Here is a 23,647-nt window from a genome sequence, read left to right as displayed (position 1 = left end):
TGGTCCCAGGGAAGGACATAGACTATTTTTGTTCTGGAAATTTAAAAAAATTCCAGAACAAAAATACAAATAGATGAAGTCGCGGGCATCATCTTTTTGGCGCAAAGACATCTTGCATCTATCTTGGAGACGGTATATACGCTACTTTTTATCCCGGAAAGTTAAACAGTTCCTACGGGATTATTGAATTAAATTCACGCGGGCATAGATTAATATAATTACGAGCTAATATGTTCACATTATCGTTTGCAGCATTGGAAGGTTTCGTGTGCCCTGGACGGTCCGGTGATGAAGATGGACTCCGTATTTACAAATATAGGTAAATTATATTTTTGCTTTTGATCGTAGTTGCTATGAACTTCATATTGAGGTAACTAGGTACTTCAGCAGAGAGCAGATTGCGTTTCTCAGTGAAGCCATACACGGTACCTATATATAGATTGAGCAGTTGATCGAGATTTTGACTTGAGATGTTGTTAAACCCTGAAAACATTACACTTTTTTGGGCAGTCTTGTACTAAAAATACGGGCCTCTCGATCAGTCGTTGTCAACTGCTCAAATGGTCTTGTGTAAGACAGTGAAAGGGAGATTAAAAATGGTTCGATAAGCAGTCGCATCTTAAACGGTCGGTAACCCTTTGCTTTTCACATGCGACATAATATTATATTAATTGAAATATCATTAAAAGGATATCTAAGATAGTATCAATTCAATAACTTAATGGCTTTCTTTTAATCTGTCTAAATTAGCCTGTACTGTCCCACGACTGGCACAGGCGTCCCTTTGATTTTTGGACAACTCCCTATTCCTTAAAGTTGGACCACCTTCAACCCGCTGGACTGACGACCTTACGAAGGTAGCAGGAAGTGGGTGGATGATGAAGACGGAGGATCGTGTGCGGTGGCAGGTTCTTGGGAAGACCTTTGTCCAGAGTGGACGCAAACATACTTATTGATTGACTACCCAAGAACCTACTACAGTTTTTTTCATATTTCGCAACTTACAGATACGGACGCAGTTGCAAGTCCTTCGTAGCGTGTCAAGAGGGACATCCACGGCTCCTCAGTTGTGACGCCGGGCTACACTTCAATGAAGAAACCGAGAGTTGTGTGGATTCGACCTTAGTTGTAGATTGCGACGCGTGATTAACGAGTTAATTTTTCACAGATGGCTTTTTAAAGAGGCCAACTGTGAATTTTTTTTATTACATTTTTGAAGAGCATGATATAAGGTCTCTATAGGTGTCTATAGAGACACTTATAACTTACATATTCTACGAGTACATTAGAAAGAATATCTTTTTGATATGTAGTTTATACTAGATATTTTATATTTATACTTGTTATAAAATCATTACGTAGGCACTTTTTAGGGTTCCGTACACGACAAAATTAATAAAAATTAAAAAGTGTTATTCCTTGTACGATGGTACGGAACCCTTCGTGTGCGAATCTGACTAGCACTTGACTGATTTTTTTTTAGTCAAAAATAAGTAAGTAGGTATATAAATTATTTTTATTCACTAAGCATGCTGTAGCTGTAAGTATTGAATGTAAATGAACTAAGTAGCAATAAATCACAGATTTTTATTAAAACTCTGTAAAACAAATTTATTTTGTAAGAAATCATTATTATCAACCTATCGCCTGGTTCACTACTGAGAACGGGTCTCCCCACAGAAAAAGAAGGATATCGCCATAGTCCACTTCACTGGCCAAGTGCAGTTATTGTCTTTGAGAACATTATGGAGGCATGCAGGTTTCCCCATATTTAAAGCAAATGGTATTCGATTGCTCAAATCGCACATAACTTTGAAAAGGTAGAGGGGTTGAACCCCCAAATAGCAGGCCGACGTCTTAAACCATTAGGCTATCACTGCAGCTCCTGTATAAATAGAATCAAAATGGAATAATTTCCATTCACTGAATCCATCAGGGCCGACATCGGAACTTGGCTGATCTGAAAACACGTCACTATTTTGGTCGATTCGATTGACTTCACACGAATCTAATGTTACCCACATGGACTGTGAAGTGCTTGTGCAAAGAAATAAAAATAATCTATGTAATTAAGATAAGGAAGATCTGATTCTAATTATCTTATGCAAGCTTTTTTGGGTCTTTATTTAATAAATAATAATAATAATTACTGAAAGCCATCTAAAAGAAAAGTGGGCAAAAGTTACTATTCCATTTTTCTACTATTTTGGTAACATTTAGCAGTGTGTGAACTGGCAACACTAAATAGTTATAAAAAAATTGTGCGAAAGTAGGTGCGCGGTATTAATTTTGTTTATAATTTTAAATTCAAATCTGAAACTCGATCAAGTGGCTAAAAAATATTAATTAGTGTGTAAAATTATGTGAACGAATTTATTTCTGAGCTTTTAAGTTCATTGTTATCGTTGAGTGAATTCAAGTGAGCCCAATCAGGCAGAGACGGTGGGATGTGCCTCGAGCGCAGCCCTGCAGAGTTGTGCAGCGCCCCAGTTGGATCGAACGATTGCGTAGTCGCGACGAGGGACCGTAGCCTCTGGGCTTTGTTCGCCGTAATTTTAAAATGGCGTTCGTGGCGTGAATTATCAAGTGAACGAGGAATTCGCAACTGTCATTTGCTGAGGAATTAACTCTAAAAAGAAAAATATTTTACCGTAGTACAATACACAAGATGGATGATTCCTTTATTATAGCTAATTTCCATGCGCTCTGCCGCCTTTGCCTGAGCAAAAGTAGTCTTACCACCTCAATCTTCAGTACTGCTCCTGATGATGAAACAAATATATCTCTAACCTCGAAAATCGCTGAATGCTTCGAACTACAGGTCAGTTTCTTTTTTTAACTTGCATATTACTATGTATGTCCATGGTATAAACAATAATCTGTGATGACTGCCTTAGAGTAAAGATTACCTGTGCTTTTATGTTACAGATGGACCCTAATGATGGTCTTCCTGCCAGGATTTGCTACAAATGTTTGTTTAAACTGAATAAATGTTCCAAATTCAGATCACAGTGTATTCAAAGTGAAGCTAGATTAAGACAGATAACAAGCAGTGTAAATGAGTTGGAAAACTCAAATTCATCTGAGCTCAGTCCTTTTAATTATGCCAATATGCAAGAATCCCAAAAACCCAAACCGGAAGATTATATTGTTGAGGACAGTGTTGTAATGGTTGTAGATCCTAGTCTTGATTATGACTCTTCGGAAGAGTCTGAAAATGTTGATCAAGCTGAAGTTGAAACAATAGAACGAAACAATACACCAGACGGAGAAGCAAATCCAGACTCATTTTACAAGAATGTTTTTATGTGTAAGTACTGTGACCAAGCTTTTATTTCACAGGAAAAATGTAAAGAACATGAACATGGCTTCCATGATCCCAACCTTCCTTACAAATGTGTTGAATGCAGTTTAGTGTTCGCTGAACGTAGTCAGTATGTTGCACACACTAAGCATGTGCATGGAAGTGACAAACCGTACCACTGTCAAGAATGTGAGAAATGTTTTGGTCGCAGGTCTGATTTACGTAAACATTCAATAGTACACACAGGTGTTAGACCTTTTCAATGCCATTATTGCTTAAAGAGTTTTTCTCGTAATACAAATTTGAGTAAACATCTGAGAATCCATGCAGGACACAAACCCCACGTGTGCCCTCTGTGTCCTCGTAGTTTTGTAGCAAATGGAGACCTACAGCGTCATGTTCTAGTTCATTCTGGAATGAAGCCATATGCCTGCCGGAAGTGTCCGCTGACATTTGGTAGACGAGATAAGCTTATTAAGCATGAAGTCAAACATGGCCCTGTTAGTCCCGAGCATAAAGACTATGATAATGAACAAGAAACACATGACATGGTTGTTAATGTAAACCCATTTAATAATTTAATGACGTCACCTACACAACTTAACTCTAGCAACACAAATGCTAATAGTGATTATGATTTGCCTAGAGTGCCAGATCACATTGCTGGTGAAGGAAGCTTTATAAGCCAAATGCAAAAGAATCCATCCACTTCAGGGAAACCAGTGCAAAATTCTCCCCCTAAACAAAAAATAACTCCAAGCAAAAACAGACCCAAAAATATTAAATGTCACCAATGCCCTAAAAGATTTGCTTCATTAGATGCTTACAAAACTCATGTGTCTATAGCACATAATATTGGTTCAAGAGTGTTCCAATGTAAGATATGTTTCAAAAAGTTCTCTAGAAAAAGAGAACTCGACCGTCATGTTACAATACACTCTGAGAAACCATTTAGTTGCAGTCAGTGTGATAAAAAGTTTGTTCGAAAAGACAAACTAGATAAACATGAACAGATGCATGAATGCTTGGTAATGAATATGCCTTGTATAGAATGTGGCGCCACGTTTGAAAAGAAAGCTGACCTAGTAGCCCACATTAAATCCCACTTTACTGATAATTTTGATGAAAAAATCCCAGACACTGAAATAAAAAAGGAGAATGAGCCAGATTTCCCTATGGATGACAATTTTTATGACTTAGAGACCTGAGATTTAAGACTAGACATTGAAAAAGTGTCTTAGAAATTACTCTTTAATTAATATATTATTATGTACATATTTTATGGTTGAAATGTAAACTTACGTTTTCATCGCTTGTTATAGTTTAACCAGTATTTAAAATTATTGTAATCTTGTTAAATAGTATAATAAGCACCTTTCTCATCATGTACTTATAGAATTTTAAAACGTTTGGATGCACAATACCATGTGCTCTTAAATATTAGGACTTCTTAAATTTGGAGTGTCTGTACTCTTAAAAATAAAATCCTTATTATATATTATAGTTTAATGTAGTTTTGTTTTTTTTTTTTAAAGAAAAATTCTTACTATCGTGGTAATTTGGTATTTCGCTTTGGCATTATGCTGTTTAGCATTTTGCATTTTTGGTGTTGTGCAATTAAATGTTTTAAAACACTAGAAAACTAGTTTTAGTGTAAGTGTGGATATTTCACTATAATGAAACACTAAAATTACAATTATAATAAACAAGTGATTGATCAAGTAATTATTATATTTTGAGTTACTACTAGTTATATAGTAGTTTATACCAAAAATAGAATATTCAGGAATATTGATATTTTAAAGTTACATTTCAGGACAGCAGCATCTGTTTATTAACACAAATGATTAGACTTTATTATTATTATTATTTATTATTATTGACATTAAAAAATATACAAAGAGTTTTTGTTACATTCAGCGCCACAAAAACCACAGTTGGTTTTACCGCACTGAGTATACTAATTATAGCTATACAATAAAAATAAAATTATAGAAACCAGCATAATGACAAATTGGTAAATATATATTGGTAATTATCTGTTGTATAAATCATAATTTTATCAGAAACTATGAAATTTATTTGTAGCAATAATTTATTACCACAATATTTTGTTTTTGAAAATTATCACAATATTGTAATGTCTGACAAAAATTGTTTGTGAGCAATAATTACACCCTTGTGATTTGAGTATTTTGAATCTGAATAAAGAAAACCAAATATGATGAATATTAATTTTTCATTTATTCTTAACCAGCTAATGGATTTGCATGTATAGTAACAGATGTTATTTTGGCCTCTGATAATGGTCTGAATGTTTTGGGATTGACTGGCATTTTCTCCAAGTCATCAAGTGCTTCAAAACCGTCTATGATTCTGAAATAAAAATTAAACTTTTTGATTAATAATATTTATGACTCCAGGCCTATTTCACAACCACCAGATAAACTTTATCTAACAAATAAACTTGTCAGACAGTTGTATTAGAAATCTATTCAAATTCAAATTCAAATTCAAATTCAAAATGTTTTTATTCAATTAGACTTTTACAAGTTCTTTCGAATCGTCAAAATCTATCAAAATGACATTATTCATTAGAAGATAAAGTTAATCTGGTGGTGTGAAAGATGCCCTTAAATTACTTTTGAATCTACCATTATACTGCTTTAGAGCTTATATTAATTTATTTCACAATTTCATAGTGCATATGAAATCTCACTTGCCATAGCTCTGTGTCGACTGTCATGTCAACAGTCTTGTTTATGTGTTTACCTTTAAGAGGGCTCTCTCTGTCACTCGTTTCATACAATTGTAGTTCCAATTTCATTTGAATATTAAGCAACCAAAGTCCATGAAATTTTGCAGACATTCTAGAAACTAATATCTATGTCTGTGGTTTTCCAGATTTCTGTTAAAATATTCGGTTTCAAAGTTACGTGGTCTTAAAAATTTTCATACAAATCTTTGAGCCCATGTAATTTTAAAACTACATATTTTTAGAAAAATCTAAAACACCACAGACACAGATATTAGTTTCTAGAATATGTCTGCAAAATTTCATGGACTTTGGTAGCTTAATATTCAAATGAAATTGGAACTACGATTGTATGAAACGAGTGACGGAGAGAGCCCTCTTAAAGACTAAAATAATTCATTTGATGTGACAGTTGACAGAGGTAAAATGGCAAGTGAGATCTCATCATAAAGCTAAGACCTCATTAACTATGCATTATAGTTGTCATTTATTTAATTATATGTTAGGTAATTATTAATATTGTGTAGTACCTTCCAAATAATGTATACTTCAGATCCAAATGTGGCTGTTCTCCATATGTAAAGAAAAATTGGCTGCCATTTGTGTTTGGTCCATTGTTGGCCATACTAACCATACCCCTAGCATTGTGCTGCAAATTGAAATTTCAAATTATAGAATTGCTAAAGATATGCTATTTTTTTTATTATTCTGGCTTTACACAGATTAACCAATGTCAGGTGATATGCTTTTTATATCTAGCTGGTTAATAACACAGACACTAGTATCTACTGTGGGCTATCAGTTTAGAGTGTAATGTCCAAGAAACTGTTGCTGGTGCAAGAGAACTGCTCAAATGACATCTATGAACCATGAACATTTTTATTCTTGTGTTAACACTAACAGAGTGTCTCTTCATGAGTCTCTGTTCATAGTTCATAGATGTCATTTGAGCAGTTCCCTTGCACCAGCATGTATTATAAGTTTAACAGTCTGTGTGTATATCTGTGCGTCTATGACATGGTAGTAGGGATGGACTGATTTGATTTGGTTCCTTTTATTCAAAATTTTGTTTAATTGAGATGGTTCTTATGATCTAAGTTTGATGAAAATCAGTTCAACCATTTGAGAATTATCAGCTGTTTCCCCCAGCCAGTGTAAGATATCAGTCATCCATTTGATGTTTAATATTATTTGCACTTGTCTTGTGGACTCCATCCCAACTACGAAGCAATATTATGGTAACTTGACCGTTAGGAATGATTTAAATTTTTGATTTACACTTGTCTTATTAAGAGTTTGTTTAAGTAAAATATTGTATACTTTTAATTCTTCCTTGAATTCATCATCAATCTTTTTCCCCCATATAGATGTACCTCCTTTTCCAGTTCCAGTTGGATCACCTGTCTGTACAATAAAACCCTGGAATCAAAAAATTAAGACAATTATTTTACTCAACTCAGTAAATGAATAGTTTTAAGTGTTACCTTAATCAAACTATACACTAAAAGGTAGGCATAAATAAAAATGATGAATGCAAAATCACAAGTTTTTAGTCAAATTATTATTAGTAAAGTAGTAGTAGTAGTAAAGTTTTTAGTTAGCAACTTCAAGTAGTTAGTAAAAATGGTCTAATCCTGGTATTTCAGTATGGTGCGGCTTATATTACTATTTTGGTATTAAGTACCATGATATTATTATGAAGCTGCTACTATTATTGATGGAAGTTGCCTAGGGAGGGAGTTAGTGCAGACTAGAGAGGTGAAACAGTTGCAGTGAGGTCATTTTGGTTCTTTTAAAAAATGGTGAGAGATAGAGGACTAGAGTTCTAGTCAAATATACATAGCTATCACTGACAGACAATACATGGTTTAAACAAGTGGATTTAAGCTGTGATTGGGTGGCTACTAAAGCATGAAATATTGCTCAGGAGTTGCGCAGCGCGGATAAGGTGTGTGTAGAGCTAAAGCAGGTTACTCAAAAACTCCAACATTTGGAAAAGTCGGATTGTTCGTGAGGTATTGCCAATGAAAAATCTCACCGGGAACACAGCTAAGTGTATTTCATTACCTACCTTAATGTTTCTATGAAATAGGCATCCCTTGTAGTAATCACTTGCACATAACGCTAGAAAGTTTTCGCATGCTTTTGGACATTGTTCACAAAAAAGCTCAATTTTGATATCTCCAACGTCAGTGTGTAAGGTAACAGACATTGTATTTTATAAAATTAAAAATAGCTAAATAGAAATTTATATTTGTTTTCCTTTGGGTTGACAGCTGATCGTAGGTATGGGGCAAAAAATATCGATATTTTCCATATAATTATCGATATATATCGTCGATATTTTTAATCGCGATATATCGAAATATTCGATATTTATTTTAGAGTATCGAATTCGAATCAAATTCGATAATTTTTTTAACGCGGCAACTTTGATTTCGTTTTTAATGTTATTAGATACTCCTTGCATGCTCTTCGCGTATCTTTAACTTTAAAAAATCCCGCCACAATCTTTATGAAAAGCAATATAACAGTAAGACTATTGGCTGCGTACACTAAAATACTAATGCTATTAAACCATCAGTGTGAGACGTATATGACCCTGAAGTTAATAGGCAATTAACAATTTTGGATTTATATTTTTGTATAATTTTCGTCTATTAATGTCTGAATACTCATGCGAAAACTGACGATATATCGATATTTTCACTCGATAATTATCGATACTGTTTTAATAATAATAATAATAATAATAATAAGTTTCTTTATTAGGGTAAAAACCCAAAAACAAAAATGTACAAAAATGAAATAATATTACATAATAATAATAATATTATTTAAATTAAATTCAAAATAGCACACTGAAGGTGAGCAATTTTGAGCTATTTTCTGTTTGAATCTCGATGCATCAACCTCCAATGAGCTATTATTGGACTGCGTAGGTCCTGGCCTACCACCTGGAGGATGCTGTTATCAGAGCCACGCAATCTTTCCCAGAAGGAAGATATCCGCGTCCTGATAACAGCAAAGAAATCGGGCATTCCCGCCTCGGCGAACATGCTCGATGCGCTGCAGTATCTTGGAAGCTTCATAAGGATGCGGTATGCATCATTATACTGCACCCTTATGGTGCTAAAGGACGCCCTCTTGTACCGGTACCATAACTGACAGGTATAAAAACACTGGCAGTAAGCCCTGAAGAGGGTGCCCTTTACTTCTTTACTGCATTTAGAAAATCTGCGCGCGAGCATGTTGCACCGAACCGACAATGCCCGCCTTTCTCGCTCCATGTCAAGATCGTCCTTACAATCGTCAGTGACGATGTGGCCAAGATATTTGAACTGCCTAACAACCCGAACCGCTGTCCCGTCCAAAAACACTTCGGGAATCCTCTCCGGACCCTTCCCTGCTTTAAAAATCATCATTTCAGTCTTCAAGACATTGTACTTCAGTCCGTGAGATTTAGCATAATTCTCACAGACTGACAGTAACTTTCTGAGACCTTTGACCGACGGGCTAAGGAGCACCATGTCGTCCGCATAGGTAGCTCAGGTTGTTAAAACAAACACCATCGATATGGCAGCCGACTCCAGTGCTCCTCAGGCCGCCGATCAGGTCATTGACGTACACATTAAAAAGATCCGGAGAGGTCAGTCCGCCCTGACGAACCCCGCACTCTGATCTGTAGGCATCAGAGGTCGTGTCGCCCCACCTTACGTGATTTGTTTGTCCCCCGTACCAGTATCTCAACACCTCTACCACTGATTTAGGGACACCTGAGCCGCGCAATTTGCTCCAGAGGATTTCATAATTCACTAGATCAAAAGCGCGGCTCAGATCCAAAAAGCAAGCGTAAACTGACGTGTTACGGCTGACATAATAGTCAACCGTGTGCTTGAGGCTGACGATGGCAGAGTCTGTTGAGACACCGGGACGGAAGCCAAACTGTGCGTCATCTATACACACCTTCTGCAGCAGTTCGGGCTGCAACAGGCGCTCAAACACCTTGCCCACTATGGTGCCCAGAGAAATAGGCCTATAGTTGTTAGACGAGCCCAAGTCTCCTGTTTTGCACTTGACGATGGGCACGACTACTGTTTTCATGAGAGGATCAGGAAGGTATGCATGCTTCACACATAAATTGTAAAGCACACATAGCTTGGACCATAGGACTTCACCCGCATATAGAATGTGCTCTATACTAAGATCGTCATGGCCAGGAGACTTGCCTCGCTTCATTCCACGTACTGCCTTGGCTACATCGTCGACTGTGAACTGCACCACTGGTTGCGCAGCAACGACAGGGCGAGTTGGCGTCTGCGGGCTTTGAGCTGACATCGAGTGTATTTTGAATTTCGAGGCGAATAATTCTGCTATTTCTCTGGGCTCCTGCAAGCCATCCACGGATACAGGCAGGCTTTGTTTGTGCTGCAATTTTTTTGTTGCAGTTCAAAATTTCGATATAAAATTTCGATATTTCGATTTAAAATATCGATATATTTTTTCACTTGCCCATCCCTAGCCGATCGCCTTTTTTTCTGGTCGGTGGCAGATGGCAACTAACATCAAGTGTCACTGTCACTGACCAGCCACAGATAATACTTAAGCATAGACAGACAGATTAATTATACCATAGACAAGGTTCCTTTCATGGACGCAGACTGAAAACATCGAGATTTTTTTTCACAAGTCCCGTTGATAAAAAATCGGTCATAATAATAATTATTGAATATTAAGTTTTCGATCAGAATGCTAGGTAATAAGTTGTTTTGACAGGGGATTTTTTTTTTTAATTATTTCGTATTAGTAGCCACATTATGAGTTGGAAGCTGGAACTTTGGACAGTAGTTACATGGGAAAATCAAACAACAGTCATTTTTTATCGGCTAATTATTCTTTATTGAGATCACATTATTAATCTATTCGCTACCTCCTGCTCTTTCATTTTGTCCAGCGTGTGGTTCATGCGTATTTTCATCCATACCCAGAGCCCCATAATTTCCTAGCAATCTTTGCCCTGTTGGGTCAAATGGCGATCTTAGATGCAAGTTGGCTTTATACCGCTTGCCCATAACTTCAATTTCGTAATTGCCATCTTGAAGGTAATTATTTGTAACTACTGACCCATTATTGGATACATAGCCTATGCCTAGGGGCTGATCCAGGAAAAATGCATAATCTCCTCTTCGAACATATCCAACTGGCACACCATTCCTGAATATAGCTTCCTGGCCAAACAACGGTATCTGCAATATAAATATTTCTTCATGATCAACTCATTGCCGGCTCACTACAGAGTATGGGTCTCCTCTCAGAGTGAGAAGGGTTTTGGTCGTAGTCTAACTACGCTGGCCAAGTGCGCATTGGCAGACTTCATACACCTTTGAGAACATTATTTAGAATTCTCAGGCATGCAGGTTTCCTCACAATGTTTTCCTTCACCGTTAAAGCAAGTGATATTTAATTACTTAAATAAATCGCCCATAGTGAAGTCCGGAAAATTAAGGGTGCGTACCCAGGATCGAACTCCGCCCCAACCTTCGATTAGGCTAGGGTATCACTAGCTATAAATATTTATATAGTATTAATTTACGTTTTCTCGTAACTATATAATAGGCCTATCATTTGACTGAGACGGTTTCTTTGACGACGACTGAAGGCTCACACCACGCAGATACCTCAGGCACCTTTTGCAAAAACGATAACCCTATTAGCGATTTGTATCTAAGGCATGATAAATACAGATCTTCTAATTAATGGACCTATAAAGAACAATTTCAAAAGTCACTTGCCTTATCATCAAGAGTGAAGTAAGCGTATTTTTTGGTAACTCCGTTCTTTTTCGCTTTTGATACAGCTTCATTGCCGATATACTCGCCATCTTTGCGGCATGCAAACCCCAGGTTTGACTCTATTGGGTTATCGTCTGTCCTCAAATCAGAATTCCATAAGTGAAAACCTGAAAATTTTTATATGAATTTTACACAGGGTTTTCAATCAAGTTTATGTGTCACTTTATGAACCGACTTTAACATGCCGACAAATACATTATTGGCATCTGGTGTTAGTGAAGTGTTGGTCAGCTAAACATTTATTTATATAATATCTCAACAAAAAATAGTCAAAAAATATAGTAGTAGTACTGAGCCTCAAGGTCAATGCCTTTCATCCAGCGTTCCTGAACCCCTACGCCTGTATTTACGTTTGAGAAGGCAGCTCCTAGCTTAGTTCATCCGCCCATAACACGCGCTGTGCTCGACAAGTATAGGTCTTATTGTCAGGGGAATTAGAGCTAACATAAATAAAATTACCTTTCTCAGCACTGAGCGACGTCAATGCCCTCCATCCGGCGTTCCTCAGTCCCTTCGCCTGCCGCAAGGCTTTATAGACTTGTATGGCGTGTGAGGAAGGTATATGCAGCTCCCAGCCTAGTTCCCCCGCCCATGACACGCGCAGTGCTCGACAAGTATAGGTCTTATTGTCAGGGGAATTAGGTGCCTTAGTGACTCCTATGCTGCGGTGAGTGTATAGTGGAAACGCGTCGTTGGACAAACCAGCGTCGGTGTACCGTTGGAGAATGCGTTGGCTGCAATAAATTAAAACATAATTTACACTCATGTTATCATTATCATCACCTTATTAATACATACAGCAATATTTTCCATCACTTCACAGACATAAATTGCTATAAATATCCTATTTAGTAGTTAAAATATGTTAGAGAACTCAGGGTTTACCTATCAGGCCCTTGTATTGCAAGAATACAGAGTTGCTTTGTGACATCGGTGATGTTGGCGCGGAGCTTGTACTTGTGTATGACACGGCGGAGTATGGACGAAGTGTGGTTCGCACTAAAACCCGAAGTCACCAAGTAGTATCCGCGACCCTAAGCAAAACACGTAGCAATTTTAAGAAAACAGAACACAAAACAATTATTAAGAAACCATCTCCAGTTTTTGACTTTCATTCTAGCTGATACTCGCAATTTTTATCTGTGGATATAGTTTTGTAAACATCTCGTAGGAGATCTTTCATTTGCCAAAAGTAGAATTAAAGAAACAAAGCTTTTTTAACTTAATCTTTAGCTAAGTTAATCTTATCTTAACTATGTGTTAAGTAGTGTGGTGGGAAGAAATACTTACTTTAAATATAGGTTCGTGTAGCGAACCCAGGCCTCCGTCAAGGATGCTGACAGTCAAGTCGGCTTCCACACCTCCCTTCTCATTCAAGAGAAGAGTGTACACAATCCTGAAAATTAATGTAAGGTATAACAAACCACTTCATTCTATTAGTAATGTGATTTTCCTAAAGCTCCCTCTGATTTTCTCCTTCCAAAAGCATTTCCTTTCCACAGTGAGAACTCTTCCGGATTTTGATAAACAATAACACGGTTCTAAGTGTCTCACAATATCATTGACAATGGCAATGTATGACGAGATTTCTAATACTATTCCAAAGGAAATATAAAAAAATACTTCTCGATACCTACTCTGACGTAAGATTTTTTTACACCCTTTTTACCTGTTATCTTCTAAAGTAAGCATGATCCAAACTTCATAGTCGCTGATCATTCTTCCCTGTGTTAGGAGACAATACCCAGAGAAACTTCAAGCTTTTATAATATAACGAAGGTCTGGCCCACGCTGGCTCGCTCTCTATAAACGCTTCTCATTCTGAGAGGCGGCCTTCAATAGGCCGGCGATACGTTAATCATGATGATTATGATGATACATCCCCGCGACTTCGTTCGCGTGGATATAGGTTTTTAAAAATCCCATGGGAACTCTTTGATTTTCCGGGACAAAAATTTAGCCTATGTGCTAATCCAGGGTAAAATCTATCCCCATTCCAAATTTCAGCCAAATCCGTCCAGTAGTTTTGCGTGAAGGAGTAACAAACATACACACATACATACCTACACACAAACTTTCGCCTTTATATTATTACTAGATGATGCCCGCGACTTCATCCGCGTGGATTTAGGTTTTAAAATCCCGTGGAAACTTTGCTTTTCCGGGTTAAAAAGTTGCCTATGTCAATTTCCGGGACGCAAACTACCCCTGTACCAAATTCCATAAAAATTGGATAAACAGATGAGTCTTTAAGAATCCCGTGGGAACTCTTTGATTTTCTGGGATAAAAAGTAGCCTATATCCGTCCCCGGGATGTAAGCTAACTCTGTACCAAATTTTATCAAAATCGATTAAACTGTTGGACCGTGAAAAGGTAGCAGACAGACAGACAGACAGACAGACAGACACACTTTCGCATTTATATTATTAGTATGGATTAGTGTGCAGTGCGATTGTTTGCCAACCTGTTCTTTTCCTTGGACAAATCAGCGGTGAATGCCAGTTCGGCAGTTCTCTGTGCGTCGGGGCCGGTCAGGTACAGCTTGCCGTAGTATGACATATTGAACATCGCTGCGGCATTCCTGCACGCTAAAGCCTCCGCGCCGATCTACAGATAGCGATAATTTAACCGGATAAGTACTTAATCATTCGAGGATGATATGGCCTAGTGGGCGACACCGTAAATCTACCGATTAGTACTGCATCTTCTCATGGTTGAAAATCCGTAAGTCGTAAGTCGACGGGTGACCTAGTTCGGAGAGTTTGATCTTTACTCATTCTTCGTTCCTCGGCGAGAGCACGTTAAGGCGTCGTAAAATACCTATTATTGTGACTAATCCAGTTGTACACAATTTCCAAACTAAAACGGCAAATCTGTTCAAGTTCCCTAAAATAAGTAGTCTTTAAATTTAAAATCCATTTTCCGTCCTTTTTTAGCAATATTAAAAAGAAAAAGACTCTAAATTTTGTTCAGACACAAACATCAGAATCGATGCCATTATCTCCAGAAAAATGCTCTTACCAAGTCATGATGTTTCGAAAATCCGAATGTATAATCTCCTTTAAGAACTTCTTCGTAACGGGTATCCAAATTGCGAGGGTAGTCGTTGACGCCGCCCCAGTCGTACTGCTGGACTCGAATCTAGAATGAAAACGACAAATAGATTTCCCCAAAACACATTTATATTATATCTTCTACTACTTCTGTGGCAACTCTGACTGAGTGAAGGAAATCTTCAAAAAGTTGGTACGTCTTTAAAGATCACATCGTAACAGTGCTCGACCACGCCTGCATTCGGATGAACCAGTATCATAGTTTAACTAGTTGAAATATGTAATAGATATTATAAGCTCGATTCAAATCGACGGCTTCGAAAGCAAGCGTTTTGGAAGGAAATTTTGTGTCTTAACGGCTTACATTTTCCCTAAGATCAAGAAACCGGATCATACGCAGACCTAGTTTGCATCGAAGCACCGTTGTCAACAAACTCTTGACTCGTTCAAACCAGAATGTGGCGCATAGAGGGGGAAACACAATAATAGTCTATGACGTAAGCCTCATACCTTTTCCCCTAACATGAAGAAACCGGGTCGTTCCCAGCCCGCTCTAGCCTGCATCACAGCACCATCGTCAATAAGCTCTTGATGCAACGCGTCATGACTCGCGTCCCTTCCAGCGAGTGGCTCATCATTGGGGAACACCACACTATAGTCCTTGACGTAAGACTTGTACCTTTTCCCCTAACATGAAGAAACCGGGTCGTTCCCAGCCGGCTCTAGCCTGCATCACAGCACCATCATCAATAAGCTCTTGATGCCACGCGTCATGACTCGCGTCCCTTCCAGCGAGTGGCTCATCATTGAGGAACACAACACTATAGTCATTGACGTAAGACTCGTACCTTTTCCCCTAACATGAAGAAACCGGGTCGTTCCCAGCCGGCTCTAGCCTGCATCACAGCACCATCATCAATAAGCTCTTGATGCAACGCGTCATGACTCGCGTCCCTTCCAGCGAGTGGCTCATCATTGGGGAACACCACACTATAGTTCTTGACGTATGACTCGTGGCTGCTCTCGCGCACCCAATGCGGTCGGGATAGTTGGCCTGGTGTGAACCGACACACGTCGAATGTGAACATATTGTAATCGGGTCTGAGAACAATGAATAGGTGTTATTTTGGCAGTGATCATAAATATTAAGATACATATAGAAGAAGTCGGATATCGGAATCGGCCTTTTGAATAAACGCTTATATTTCCTAAACTAACTACTTGGTTGATTTACCTAAATGCAGTTTTCACTATTATTTTTAGAGCTTTTCATGAGGAAGGATTAGGTATGTCCCTCATCATAAATAGAGAGAAAGCAATGTGAATAATCAAGTTAGAGATAAGATAAATCATAAAATTGGTTTGGTGAGGGGATTTAAATAATATAAGAAAAAGTGTACTTTGCCTAGCTTGAAATTGTCCTCACTTTTTTTTCTTAAAAAAAATGTAACTTTTTATTGTGATAATTATACCCCATCTTTGACAAGAATGAGGAAGGTGGAGGACCGTGTTTGGTAGTGCGTTCTTGAAAAGGCCTATGTCCAGCAGTGGATGCATACAGGTTTTACAAAAAATGCTGTGAAAGGGAAAAGTAAAACATTAAATAAGCTACTTAATTTAACAATTAATAAATGTAATAGGTACTGTTCACTGATGACCGCAGACGTCATTAAAATAGGCCGCAAATAATGTTCATTTATCTGGCGAATATTTCTCGATAACCTTTAAGGTGGTGCTAAAGTGCGCTTAAATGTTTGGCGATTGTTTTTATTTAATGGCTTCATTAAAACAAATTAGTACCTATTATGAGTTTAATAAAAGTCAGTTATTTCAAAATCTAATCGAATTTAAATTGATTTGTATCAATACCAATCAATCTTCCTTCCGCGATCTGTGTTTCCTACCAATTACAATCCGGGTATCTTTAAAACAAGAGTGAATAGGCACCTTCTAGGTAAACGCGTCCCATCTTAGACCACATCATCACTTTCCATCAGGTGTGATTGTGGTCAAGCGCTTACCTATAGTGAATAAAAAAAAAATCAATCAAGTTACCTTGTCACGATTCATCCGTTTAACCGATTTTGATGGGTAGGTACAAAGATAGCTTGCATTCCGGGAACGAATATAGGCTTATTTTATCCCGGAATATCAAAGAATTCCCATAAGATTTTCAGTAAACCTAAATCCATGCAGACGTAGTGGTGGACGTCATACTTATTCATAATTTTCGTTTGGGAAATTGTCACCTTGTTTACCTTCCACTTAAAATCCATTCCGCCAGCTGTATACCACAGCCCGCCGAAAACATCATGCCGGCTGAATTGTAGCCACAGTTGTGATATAAACCTATAAAGATACACGATAAATTAAATTCATTTTACTAAAGTTTAATAGAAAAACTAGAGGATGCCCGCGACTTCGTAAAGATCCCGTGGGAATTGTTTGATTTTCCGGGATAAAAAGTGGCCTATGTCCATCCCCGGGATATAAGCTAACCCTGTACCAAATTTCGTCAGAATCGGTTAAACTGTTGGGCCGTGAAAAGGTAGCAGACAGACAGACACTTTCGCATTTATAATATTATTAAGTATATTAAGTATAGTATGCACTAGAAGCAGGGCTAATTCGGTTGAAAATAATCTTCAAACTAAATTAAATTGACAGGTCTATAAATAATGCTATCTCTTTCCTGATTTTCCCTGCGGAAAAGGATGGCACTGCTTTTAGACCGATTAATCCACCCATATCCTTCTTTCAAAGGCCAACCACTAATCTTAACCAAATCTGGCACAGAGATAGCTTATATACTGAAGCCGGATATAGAATAGTTTATATCTCAGAGTTTTTATAAGCCTAAATCCAAGACGAAGTCTCCGGAAACCGTGAGCTTTGCATATTTTGTATCATTACCTACCGAATACATTAGGGTCTTCGCCTAATAACGGCTTATGGTCAGGAGTGAAGGATTCCGGTCCGCAAACAGTGCTTTTAACACCAACGTTGCCGAGTTTCGGACATAAGGACGTCGCACTGTTCATGTGGACGCTGAAAACGTCCCAGTCCAGATCGTACAGGTGGAAGTGTTGACTATCTGAAACCTGTAATAAGTGGATTAATATTAATTACTCACTTTTTATTTACTTAAAATAATATAGACAAGCGCTTGGCTGCAGGCAGTTATCAGACTTGCTGGCAAGTGACTGCAGCCTAAAACGAAGCGCGCTTGCTTAGAAGATGCCTAATCACTCTTGACTTGAAGGTACCTAGGTCTCCCTCCTTACGGCGATATAGCCAAGCGATTTAGCGTTTCGGTACTATGTGACGTAAAAAGCGATTGACGTCCGTTTTTTAAATTACATCTATCTGTAATCTGGAGATAAGTTACTTAGCAACGTTGTTGATCGTCAAAAATTTTATGGTGTTTTTGGCAAATAACAAAGTCTCTAAGTAACTTATCTACAGCTTACAGATCGATTGAATATTGAAAACGGACAGTACTTAAGGGTATGGGATACGGGAAAACTAAAGGCTACGGGGAGACATAAAACTACCTGCCATACATCAGTTGAGATTGCAATCAAGCGCTAACTTCTTATCGAATAAAAGTAACCTGTTAAATTATTTGGTAGAAAAAAATGACATGCCCACCTGATCCAACATAATAGGATTCATTTCATATCCACCAATGTTACAACTTTCTCCCTGTATCTTGAAATACAAGTTAACGTCGTGGTCTCGTATATTTGGACAGCCACGGATCTCTGGTATAGCGTCGGAAACCACGTAAGCGTGTTTAAACGGAACTATGGGCAATGATGGCACTCCTGCGTATCTTGCTATCCGTGGACCCCAAACACCTGACAAAAATATGAGGGTAGGTGCAACAGAAAATATTTGAGGAGCTGGCGAACAAAATGGGTGTAACTACACGAAACATCAGGGAGAGCCAAAAATTTAATGAATACGTCCATGGAAAACTGTTAACACTTAGGCTGAGATCTATAGCACTTTGTCTTTGCTCAGACTTAAAGCACTGTTAAAACGGGGCAGCGTTATACCGCTGGCATAACTCCGTCTGGCGTCTCGTTTTAACTGAAACTTAACTCAAAGCAAAGTCAAAGTGCGCTCTATAGATTTCAACCTCAATTTTAGCGTAGCCCGTTTTGCTTGGAAATGAGCTAATATTAATTGTATTCAGGGGACAAAAACGTTCGGGTGATAAAAAAATATTTAGTTCAGAGATGTAATTTAACATCGTTATGTTCGCAAACTCCCCAATTTAGTATTCAAATCAGAACGAAACTTTCAACTATTTGCTAAGTAACTGAAAATATAAAACTTTTGGAGTCTGGACCTATTCTTAATAACCGAGCGACGCGGACGTTAAAAAATATGGAAGACCATAGTAAGCACTAGTAAGTCTAGAAATAAGTCCATTAAAGATATGACCAACAGCAAGGCCGTAGCCAGGAATTAGTTTCGGGGGGGTGTAGAAAGAAAGAAAGAAGAAAAAAAAACTGTTTATTCGAACGCCCCCCCTCCCCCTCTCCTGGCTACGGCCATGACCAACAGTAATGAAGAGTGCAATGAACTTTAAAAAATTTAAAATAATAAATGACGTTACCTCCACAGTTCACAACACATTTGGTTCTAATAAATCCTTTATCTGTATGTACACCAGTCACCTCTTTGTTCCCAAATATATTGTGCGCATAATGTATGTCAATCACAGGACAGTCTTCATATATCTGTAAAGATAAGCTTTGAACTAATTCATTGATTTAAAAATCTATCACATGTGAGAAAGTATGGAAAGTTGTTCCAGGCAGAGTTAACTTATACTCAGATCCAGATTGATCGATAGTTACTCGTAATAGTTGGACATACACCGACCTAAATCAGCGTTTTTTATTCCTAACAATGCCTACTACTCACAATATTCAAAATTTAAAAAAAACAGGTACCTTTCCACCATTTTTAGTCGCTACTTTAACAAGCGCATTGCATGCCATTGCCGGGTCTATAGTACCATCCATAGGCGAGTAAAGGGCCATTTTAAATACTGATGGATCCAGAAGTGGGAATAACTTCTGGGCGTCATTTGGATCTAGGACTTCACTCGGCACTCCCATCGCCTTTCCCAAAGTATGAAGCCGTAAATATTCTTCCGTGCGTAACTAAAAAAAAATATTTATCAATACTTATAAAATTGTCTGTCTCGAAGTTTATCTTTTCAAGGTTAAACAAGTGAAGCCAATCTTGACAAAAATAAGCCTAAATAAAGTAGTATCCCGGGTGGACTAACATGTAACTATATATCGTGACAGGTAGAGATGGCAATCGGTGTATGAAGCGGGGAGACGCCCCGCACATCCGCACATCACTCGGGCTGGCTCGCATCGGGTTAGCACGGGGGCCGTGCGGGTATGCGGGCGTTCCCTCCCCGATTTTCAATTCAACCGTCGCGACTGTTGAAATTAAAATCGGGGAAACGCGGTTTTCACTTCGGCTGATACAAACAAAACATGCTAAAGCCTTGAACTACCTATTAATATCACAGGGGGGATTCTTGAAAAAAAGCAGTCCCACGGGAAATCAGAAATTCCACAATATATCACTGACTACCTTCTGTATGATTTCTTAACTATGGCCTGAACTATTAACCTATACCTAATTGATTATGCAGAACATGTATATTGTATAATTTGTTATCGATTCTTACTCTCATCGCTATGTTTATGATGTAAAACAAGTTATATTGTAAACATATAAATATTATGTTAGGTATTAAAATTTTCATAGTTACGGGCCTTATTTTGTGGGTTTTGTTATATAGAGCCTATCTATTCGCAGTGACTCCACCACAGGTTATAAATTCTATTATGAAGTCGGCAAGAAACTATAAGAAATGTCATTGAAAGTCAGTAATTTCAGTAATACAACGTCAGGCTGTGCACCGTAAGCATACTTGTTTGCCGAAATTATTAAGTAAAAATAAAAATAGATTTTTATTTTATTCAAATTAACTTTTACAAGTGTTTTTGAATTGACACTGAATCTACCAATGGTTCGTAATACCCTCGGTACTCTTGATGACTTTTAACGTCTTTTTCAAGAAGGGACCACGCAGTAAACTGACGTGGTTGAGCTTCGATGGTAATTTTTTTTAAAGAATATTAGCCATGCTAATCATGAGTAATAGGGGAAGTCATTTTTTCCCCTCCAATTAAGCGTAAAACTTGTGCCAGGAGTGGGTACAACAATAGTGCAACGGGCGGGGTTTGAACCGCCAACCTTTCGAAATTCAGTCCGCTCCTCAACGGTTGAGCTATCGAGGCTCTACCTACCTTACTACGTGATATAAACATGCCGCCGTTGTTGATCCATCCCGCGTAGTCCCCAGACTCCTCTTCTAGAGCACTGTACACTTTTCTAGAGTCTTCCAATAATCTCACCTCCAAATCGCTAGGTCTGAGTGACCATACTAAACCTAAAATTTAAAATAAAAAATGTTGAAAAATTGGTATTTTTGATCAACCAGGCATTATTTATTCGTTTTGTTGTACCTTAAATGTTATTTGAATCTGGACTAAACCTGACCTATCATCCTCTTGTACAAAGCTTACAACAAGTAATTTTTATTGTATTAAATTATATGTAGTATTATCAAGATTGCACAAAATATAGCTGTCCTACTTCACGAAGACCGTTGAGTCTTGGTTGTAATAGTGAGTGTACCGATAAGGTTAACACATCTGTGACTGTGTGCGTAATGTGAACCGCGCCGCAGCCGGTCGAGATTCGAGATCGCCATAGCAATGTGCACGTCTGCACTCACACAAGCATAGCCAAATGGCCTTCGTGAAACAGCATAGCATCTGTAACATAGGTACTACCAAGCAAAGGGACATGGAAGAGGGCCATTACTGTTACAATGGTAAGGCAGGGAGCCTTAACATTTACGCACGTCACCAAACTTTAGGTTGACAGCTTTATTTTTTCACTAAATAAATAAAAATATACCCGCTGTGTGCCATGTTGTCCCACTCGTTAGCCTGTTTCCTTCTAGAAGCACTGCATTCACCCCTCTCTTGGTAAGTTGGTATAAGGTGTTGCATCCAGCGATACCGCCGCCTAAAAAATTGCGTATAAACATTTTCTTTAGCCTATCTGAGAATTTATAGATACATAGATATTTTTCCTTCGTAAATAATTTATAACTTACTAGCTTATGCCCGCGACTTTGTCCGCGTGGACTACACAAATTTCAAACCCCTGTTTTACCCCTTTAGGGGTTTAATTTTCAAAACTACTTTCTTAGCGGATGTTTATGTCATAATAGCTATCTGCATGCCCAGCTGATTACTCCAGTAGTTTGAGTTGCGCGTTGATAGATCAGTCAGTTAGTACGTCAGCTTTTCCTTTTAGAACAGATTTAAAAGTGTCCGATTCTGACAATTCTTTCACTGACTATCCATTATATGATATCCACATTATCACCGACTGCTATAGGCTATAAATTGCATCAAAAAGACAAAAGCTAGTACAAAATACTTACCAATAACAACAATATCAGCCGAAGTGACAACTTCATTGCTTGTTGCATACGGTCTACTGGTATTCCTAAAACTATTCAAATACTTCACTGCTTTGCTTCTAATGCATTTGTCTGTTATAACTTTAAACATATTAATTAAAATCTTATTTAACTATGTTACAAATTACACTTTAAGATGTCTCACCTCCCACGATCGAGGGTTAAATAACCGTTTGTTTTGAAGAAGATCACGAAACAAACACCGATAAGAATATCTCATAATTATCGGTTCCAGTCAAAGTTCAATCACGTTCAAGTTACATTTATCGTACAATTTAATAAGTTAAATTTGATAACAGATCTAATTTCGGAATATATAATTTCTTTGAGTTGAAAGAAATAAAATCACGCGTGAAAATATTTTGAGTTCCTATAGACTTATTGATCCATTAGAAAATTTTAGATTTCCCAATAAATCGATTTACACAGGAACAAAAATGTTTGACCCCCTATATTTTCATTATAAATAATGATTAAGTTAATGAGATGACAATATTCTTTTATGAATAATTTAAAGTGCATATTGGCGTCAATTCGGTTGCTCACAACACAAATCTCTAAGCTAAACTGAAGTTTTATGCCTTTTCACAAACTTGCTTGCGGAAAAGGATCAGTTTACTTTGAAACATGTGACCTGTCAATTTAGTTAAGGCGCCGCCCACGTCCGACAATCGGTGACAAAACAAAAGAAACATACAGAAAACAATATTGAAACGCACACGTCCCACAAAAAGTCGGTTGAAAGTGGTCAAAAAATCTATGCTACCACTCGGCGAAATTATCAAACCTACAAAAAGTCTGACGTATGCATAGCGCCTCAGTCTAGAGAGTTGTAAATAACCGAATTAGCATCGTAGGCACGGGTTTATAAGATTGGCTATAAAATATTTTCAGTCCCCCACATTGCCTTTAATTGAGGCATCGAAATCCAAAAAGGGGTTTAAATAAATAAAAAATATTCTTTCTTTACCACTTATTTAAGATATTTTTATTATTTACAGCTAAAGTAACAGAATGTCCATTATAATTTTTTTACACTTTGTTACATAGGTTCTATTTTACTCTAAAGATTATACTTTTTA

At 37.7% G+C, this 23,647-nt stretch overlaps 4 protein-coding genes across 4 annotated transcripts; 1 reads left to right on the top strand and 3 right to left on the bottom strand.

The window, feature by feature from the left end:
- The first annotated feature begins 2,260 nt into the window (after nt 1–2,260).
- Nucleotides 2,261–5,015, top strand: LOC123864909 (zinc finger protein 3 homolog). Its single transcript, XM_045905655.1, has 2 exons — nt 2,261–2,821; nt 2,929–5,015. Exons 1-2 carry the CDS (start codon nt 2,669–2,671, stop codon nt 4,510–4,512), a joined length of 1,737 nt encoding a protein of 578 aa, XP_045761611.1. The 5' UTR covers nt 2,261–2,668; the 3' UTR covers nt 4,513–5,015.
- A 514-nt stretch (nt 5,016–5,529) lies between these two features.
- Nucleotides 5,530–8,916, bottom strand: LOC123864910 (peptidyl-prolyl cis-trans isomerase-like 3). Its single transcript, XM_045905656.1, has 5 exons — nt 8,879–8,916; nt 8,131–8,274; nt 7,380–7,478; nt 6,590–6,708; nt 5,530–5,680 (listed from the first exon to the last, which is right to left on the bottom strand). The coding sequence occupies exons 2-5, from the start codon at nt 8,269–8,271 to the stop codon at nt 5,554–5,556; spliced, it is 486 nt and encodes a 161-aa protein (XP_045761612.1). The 5' UTR covers nt 8,272–8,274; nt 8,879–8,916; the 3' UTR covers nt 5,530–5,553.
- Nucleotides 8,917–8,941: 25 nt separating this feature from the next.
- LOC123864721 lies at nt 8,942–9,484 on the bottom strand. Its single transcript, XM_045905344.1, has one exon. The coding sequence runs from the start codon at nt 9,482–9,484 to the stop codon at nt 8,942–8,944; it is 543 nt and encodes a 180-aa protein (XP_045761300.1).
- Nucleotides 9,485–10,931: 1,447 nt separating this feature from the next.
- Nucleotides 10,932–22,748, bottom strand: LOC123864905 (sarcosine dehydrogenase, mitochondrial). The gene is made up of 16 exons (XM_045905649.1): nt 22,527–22,748; nt 21,992–22,102; nt 21,316–21,458; nt 19,933–20,145; nt 19,593–19,716; nt 18,617–18,825; nt 17,883–18,066; nt 17,224–17,314; nt 15,814–16,066; nt 14,934–15,053; nt 14,377–14,519; nt 13,202–13,307; nt 12,797–12,945; nt 12,371–12,645; nt 11,852–12,018; nt 10,932–11,305 (listed from the first exon to the last, which is right to left on the bottom strand). The coding sequence occupies exons 1-16, from the start codon at nt 22,654–22,656 to the stop codon at nt 10,979–10,981; spliced, it is 2,745 nt and encodes a 914-aa protein (XP_045761605.1). The 5' UTR covers nt 22,657–22,748; the 3' UTR covers nt 10,932–10,978.
- Between the last annotated feature and the right edge of the window lie 899 nt (nt 22,749–23,647).

The sequence above is a fragment of the Maniola jurtina genome, chromosome 4, assembly GCF_905333055.1.
Source record: "Maniola jurtina chromosome 4, ilManJurt1.1, whole genome shotgun sequence".
In the NCBI taxonomy this organism is placed as follows: domain Eukaryota; kingdom Metazoa; phylum Arthropoda; class Insecta; order Lepidoptera; family Nymphalidae; genus Maniola; species Maniola jurtina.
This window is presented reverse-complemented; position numbering and strand designations above follow the sequence as displayed.